This window comes from Erinaceus europaeus, unplaced genomic scaffold, assembly GCF_950295315.1.
Source record: "Erinaceus europaeus unplaced genomic scaffold, mEriEur2.1 scaffold_1138, whole genome shotgun sequence".
NCBI classification, from domain to species: Eukaryota; Metazoa; Chordata; class Mammalia; order Eulipotyphla; family Erinaceidae; genus Erinaceus; species Erinaceus europaeus.
This window is the reverse complement of record NW_026647245.1, coordinates 17,501-23,902: the sequence shown is the minus strand read 5'-3', so window position 1 is coordinate 23,902 and position 6,402 is coordinate 17,501. Positions and strand designations below refer to the sequence as shown.

Genomic DNA, 6,402 nt, shown 5'->3' with positions numbered 1-6,402 from the left:
AAACATTTTCAAACAGCAATAAATAAAATAAGAAGCTGAGGCAGGGTGGCACGTCCCTGGAAGGAAATCAATGCCTGGTTTTACCCAGAGTTCCCTCTGTGCCTGCATCTCGGTGTTGTTGCTCTGGTTCTAATCGCGGTCCTGTTGCCCCATCACCATGCTGATACCCAGTCGCACGTTCAAAGCCACGCATGCCTGAGCCACGGTTGACGGGGCCAAGGTGTCCTAAGGGACCCTGAGATGCTGCCCACTGCCTGGCCCCGGCCGTCACCAGTGTATGGGAGGGGACAGGCCTCCCCGGGGGCCGTGAGCGTCAATTTCCCGTCACCTTCTGTCTCTCAGATCCAAGGAGCCATCAGAGACATCGAACAGCTGGACACAGGCCACACAGAGGGCTTCACCCTGGCCCCTGCACTCACGCCAGGAGACAACTCCCAGCCCGGGTGTGAGTACCCTGGGCGTCCGAGCCCACAAGACAGACAGACAGGCAGCAGGGCAAGAACAGTGCTAAATATAGGCGCTAGTTATAGCAATAATAGTCAACCCATATCTGTGACTTTGGGAGAACCACGTCAGTATCTTTGTTTTTTAAAAAAAAACAAAAACATTATTTATTGATTGATTAATGGATAGAGACAGAGAAGTGGGAGAGGGAGAGGGAGAGAGAGGGACCTGCAGCCCTGTTTCACCACCACCTGTGAAGCTTTTCCCCCTGCAGATGGGGACCAAAGGCTTGAACCTGGGTCCTTGTGCGCTTCACCAGGTGCGCCAGCCACCACCTGGCCCCCACCACTGCAGTTTCCAATGGAGGGAACGGGGGCACAGAGCTCTGGCGGTGGGAATGGTGTGGAATTGTCCCCCTGTCATCTCATAATGTTGTTAATCAATATTAAATCACTAATAAAAATCATAAAAAAAGAAAGAATGCTGGGCTGTGAGGGAACAGGTGAATGCACTAAGTTTGAAGGGCAGAGACGTTAATGTCTTTGTTTTTAAAGCTTTTTTTCCATTTCTTTTTTTAAGTGAGATGATAAGTCATATGGTAGTTTTATCTTCATTTTTTTTACTGTTTTTATTTATTGATAATTGGATAGAGACAGAGAGAAGTTGGGAGGGAAGGAAGAGATAAGGAGACAGAGACACCAGCAGCCCTGCTTCACCACTCATGAAGCTTCTCCCTGCAGATGGGGACTGGGGTCTGGAACCTGGGTCCTTGCAAACTGTGATGTGAGCACTTAATCAGGTCTGCCACTGTCTGACCCCTTTCTTTTATTTATTTGTTTATTTATTTCTTTATTTTCATTGCCACCAGGGCTATTACTGGGGCTTGGTGCCGGCACTAGGAATCCACTGGTCCTGATAACCATTTTTCCCATTTTCTTGGGTAGGACAGAGAGAAATGGAGAGAGGAGGGGGAGATGGAATGTTTTGTTTTTTATTAATGATTAAATAATAATTAACAAGATTATAAGATCACAGGGGGACAATTCCACACAGTTCCCACCACCAGAGTTCCCTGTCCCATCCCCTCCATTGGAAGCTTCCCTGTTCTTTATCCCTCTGGGAGCCTGGACCCAAACTCTTTATGGGGAGCAGATGGTGGGAATTGTGGCTTCTGTCATTCCTTCTCCGCTGGACATGGGCGTTGGCAGGTGGATCCACACCCCCAGCTCCGTTAATGTCATTTTTAAAAAATGTTTGATTTGTTTATTTTTGAAAAGGACTGAATTTGAGAGGGGGAGGGAGAGACCTGTAGTCCTGCTCCACCGCTCTGAAGTGTCCCTGTGAAGTGACTTGAAGGGCCCCTCCCACTCTGGTAAAGGCCAGCGCTGACCCTGCCCAGGTGACCGTCGTCACTCTGAGCCTTCAAAGAGCTAGAACGTTCTAGAACATTCTCCCCGAGAGACTGTGGGCCCAGCTCCCTGTGGAGGGAGGCTTGGCAGTGAGCACCCAGTTCCCACAGGGGCTGCCACAGTGGGGACACGTCTGAGAGCCACTGACCCCCGAGCCCAGGGGCCCAGGGTGGGTGCGAGGGTTGCAAGAGGGTCAGAAGAACCCCCCCACCTCCCACCCTGCACCTGCAGGTGCTAGGAGCGTGCTTTCTGGCCACAATAAATATTCGAGAAGCCCAGGGCCTGTGGCCAAAGCTGAACGTTGACGGTTCTGAGCCGTCCTGTGGCCACCTGGCTCCCTTGTCCCCTCCCGTCAGCCCAGCCTCCTTCCCCACAGCCCTGCAGACCTCCACACAGCCCGAGGGCAGCTGGACACCCTGGCCAGGGGCAGAGGGAGCCCAAGACCCTGGAGGACCCTCACAGGGACTGGACGGCAGCCCGCAGGCCCAACTCCCTGTGCCCTCGCCCTGCGGGGAGAGTCCCCAGGAGCCTGAGGAAGATGACCTGTATGTGTTCATCCCTGGAGAGCCCGAGAACCACGTCCAGACGCCTGACTCCAGGCCCCCCCTGCCCCCACCCCGGCCCGGAGGCTGGGCCTCCCAGGGGCAGACACCCTCCCCAGCTTCAGGTAAGGGGGGGGACAGTGGCACAGGGGACAGAAGGGGCCCCAGGAGGGGACAGTGACACAGGGGGCCCCAGGAGGGGACAGTGACACAGGGGGAAGGGGGGGCCAGGAGGGGACAGTGACACAGGGGGAAGTGGGGGGGGCAGGAGGGGACAGTGACACAGGGGGAAGTGGGGGGGGCCCAGGAGGGGACAGTGACACAGGGGGAAGCGGGGGGGGGCAGGAGGGGATAGTGACACAGGGGGAAGTGGGGGGGCCCAGGAGGGGACAGTGACACAGGGGGAAGCGGGGGGGGGGCCCAGGAGAGGACAGTGACACAGGGGGAAGCGGGGGGGGGCCCCAGGAGAGGACAGTGACACAGGGGAAGGGGGTGGCCCCAGGAAAGGACAGTGACACAGGGGGAAGCAGGGGGCCCCAGGAGGGGACAGTGACACAGGGGGCCCCAGGAGGGAGGACTCACACTCAGTCCCTGAGTGGGGAGAGGGCAGCTTTCTGGGGTCCAACACCCCCTGGGAGGCTCGGCAGGTGTCTGGTGGACGCAGGGCCCATCCAGCCCTCCCTCCTTCTTGCAGGGACGGTGGCCGGGGCCCCTGTGAAGAGCGGCCCCTTGGGGTGTGTCCCGGGTGAGTGTGCAGGCGCTGGCGGGGAGGAGGCCCCCCCGGAACGGCTGGAGGACCCCTACACCTTCGCTGAGGTGGAGGACAGTGACTACGACCTCATCCTGTCTCACTCGGACAGGCCCGCGAGCGGGCGCCCCTCCATCACTCACAGGCCCCCCGCGCCTGCGCCCCGGCCCCTCCACAGCCCCCCCAGAGTGGACACCACACCCTACATTGCCCAAGGTGGGACTGGGTGCTGGGGGGGGAAGCCAGGGACAGAGATCTCTCCTCACGTCCTGGGGACTTGGCTTGGCCCAGCTGGCCATGCAGAAAGATGGGGGGCAGGGACACACCTGGCTAAGCACACCTGCCACCATACATATGGACCCGCATTTGAGCCCCAGTCTCCCCTGCAAGGTGGGCACTTCAGAAGTGGGGAAGCAGGGCTGTAGGCCTCTCACTTTCTCCTTTTCTGTGTCAATTCTCTCCTTCCCTCTTAGTTCCTTTTTTTTTAACTTTTTATATTTATTTATTTTCCCTTTTGTTGCCCTTGTTGTTTAACATTGTTGTGGTTACTGATGTCGTTGTTGGTAGATAGGACAGAGAGAAATGGAGAGAGGAGGGGAAGACAGAGAGGGGGAGAGAAAGACAGACACCTGCAGACCTGCTTCACCGCCTGTGAAGCGACTCCCCTGCAGGTGGGGAGCCGGGGGCTCGAACCGGGATCCTTACGCCGGTGTTTGCGCTTTGCATCACATGCGCTTAACCCGCTGTGCCACCACCGACTCCCCCCTCTCAGTTTCTTTCTGTCTCTCTCCAATTTAAAAAAAAGAAAAAAGAAAAAACATTCCAGATTATTGAAAAATGGTTTATTGAGAGCTAGGTGGTGGTGCACCTAGCTGAATGCACACCAAGCACAAGAACCCGGGTTCAAGCCCCCAGTCCCCACCTGCAGGGGCAGCTTCAGAAGCAGTGGAGCAGGGCTGCAGGTGTCTCTCTCTCTCTCAGCCCTGGAGCACAGGGCTAAGCCTGGGGTCCAGGCAGGAGAGTCTCTTTGCAGAACCATTATGCTATCTACCCCGCACCCCGCCCCTGCTTTTCACACTTTTCAGGAGAGCCAAATATAATGGCTCAAAGGACCCTCCCAGCCACGGGCCTTGTCTGACCCCCAGAATGATGCCCATGACGTCCTTGGGGTCAGGTCAGGAGTTGCAGAGCAAACAGAGAATCTGATGTGATCACAGGAACTGGAGACAGCGAGTCTGATGTAGGTGGTGAACAGACCAGGAGAGAGGCTGTTCTGGCCTGTCCTCCCCTAAGATGCCTACACACACATGGCAGAGCTGTTTAGATGTTTGGGCGTGAGCTCGGAAAAAGGACAGAGGAGGGGCCTTGCACACGACGCTCGGTGAATGCCGCCTTGGTCCTGACAGCCTCCGGGCTCCTCTCTCACTGCCGATGCTGTTTGAGGGGATTCTCTCGATCCGGGGTTCATGCCGGAAACCTTGGAGCCAGGCTCAGCATTGAGAATCAAGGGAGGGCTTCTATGGACTGCAGTCATGCTGTGGCCTGAGCACCCACCCCTGGAAATGTGTAGTCCTTTATTATTATTATTATCAACATCATCTTCTCCTCTTCCTCCTCCTCCTTTTTCTTCTTCATTTACTTGACAGAGACAGTCAGAAATCAAGAGGTAAGGGGAAGTAACAGGGAGAGAGACAGAGAGACACCTGCAGCCCTGCTTCACCATTCGCAAAGCTTTCCTCCTGCAGGTGGGGACCAGGGGCTTGAACCCCAGTCCTTGAGCCCTGTGATGTGTGCGCTCAACTAGATGTGCCACCACCTAGCCCCTGCAGTCTTTTTTAAAAAATATTTTATTTATTTATTATCAGATAGAGACGGAGAGAAATTGAGAGGGGAGGGGGAGGGAGAGAGGGAGAGAGACAGAGAAGACACCTGCAGCCCTGCTTCACCACTTGTGAAGCTTTCCCCCTAAGGTGGGGAGCAGGGGCTCGAACCCCGGGCCTTGCTGACTGTAATGTGAGCGCTTAAGCGGCTGCAGCAGTGCCTGGCCTCCAGGTGCAGTCCTTGTGCCACCTCGGGGCTCAGCCCTCCCTCTAACCAGCCTGGCCTGACCGGCCCTCGCAGTGCTGCTCTGTCCAGACGTGTCCTCTGCAGAATGACCGTGACACGTGTGAGGACTACAGACAGTGCAGCTGAGTGTGTGATGGGGTGCCGCAGGGCCCAAGACCCTTCCTTGTGTCTGTGAGTCAGTTCTCTGCCGTGTCCCCACAGTCTTTCAGCACAAGGCAGCCAGGAGACCCTCCAACGGAGACAAGCCACCCTGCCCCAGGAGAACAGGTACTGACTGAGCTGAGTAAGATGCACAGAATGTGTCGCCCTAGCATTTCACCTCACGGTGCCATGACCCTAAGAGCAGGACCACTGAGCGCGGGGGGTGGAGGGGAAGCCGTGGGGTCAGTCCTGCTCCCTGGACTCAGGGGGGGTGCAGTGAGGTGAGTCGGGGCCTCCTGCCTGGCTGGGCGAGGAACCTGGGTCTGAGCCTCAGTGCTGGGTGGGGAGGGTTGAGAATGGGATGTCTCTCCTCTCTCCCTGTCTCTGTCTCTGCACGAATTAAAAAGCATAGCAGGGCGCCCAGTTAAGAGCAAGGACCTGCACAAGGATGTGGGCACGAGCCCCCGGCTCCCCACCTGCAGGAGGGAAGCTTCACAAGTGGTGAAGCGGGTCTGCAGGGGTCTGTCTCCCTCTTCATCTCCCCCTCCCCCCTCAATTTATCTCTGTCATAGCCAATAAAATGGGAAATATTGGCTGCCAGAAGAGAGAGGTGGACTTGTAGTGCAGGCACTGAGCCCCAGTAATAACCCTGGGAGCAAAAAAAAAAAGCAGGAGACAGGGAGAAATGTTAAACGATGACCCATCGGGACCCAGAGAGAGAAGAGGAAAAAAAGGACATTCAGAAGTAGTAAGAGGTGTGATTTAGAAAGGAAGAGAAGGCAGGACCGTAGAAAAGAAATGGACAAATGGACACACAAACACACACTCACACACACACTCTCACACACACACTCACACACACACACTCACACACACTCACACACACACACACACACTCACACACTCACTCTCACACACACACTCACACTCACACACATACACACATACACATACACACTCACACACACACACTCACACACACACATACACACACACATTCACTCACACTCATACACATACTCACATACACACACTCATACACACACTCTCA

General features: G+C 55.8%; 1 protein-coding gene across 6 annotated transcripts in view; it reads left to right on the top strand.

Moving 5' to 3' along the window:
- The first annotated feature begins 218 nt into the window (after positions 1-218).
- LOC103125146 (B cell scaffold protein with ankyrin repeats 1) overlaps positions 219-6,402 on the top strand; it is a 14,919-nt gene continuing 8,735 nt past the window's right edge. For all 6 annotated transcript variants that reach the window (XR_009547909.1, XM_060183854.1, XM_060183857.1 and 3 more), the window contains exons 1-4: positions 219-445; positions 2,230-2,520; positions 3,090-3,359; positions 5,412-5,477. Coding sequence is in view for 5 of the 6 variants with exons in the window: in XM_060183854.1 (XP_060039837.1) it covers positions 241-445; positions 2,230-2,520; positions 3,090-3,359; positions 5,412-5,477 (832 nt within the window). In the remaining variant the exon portion in view is untranslated. The remainder of the gene's footprint in view (positions 446-2,229; positions 2,521-3,089; positions 3,360-5,411; positions 5,478-6,402) is intronic.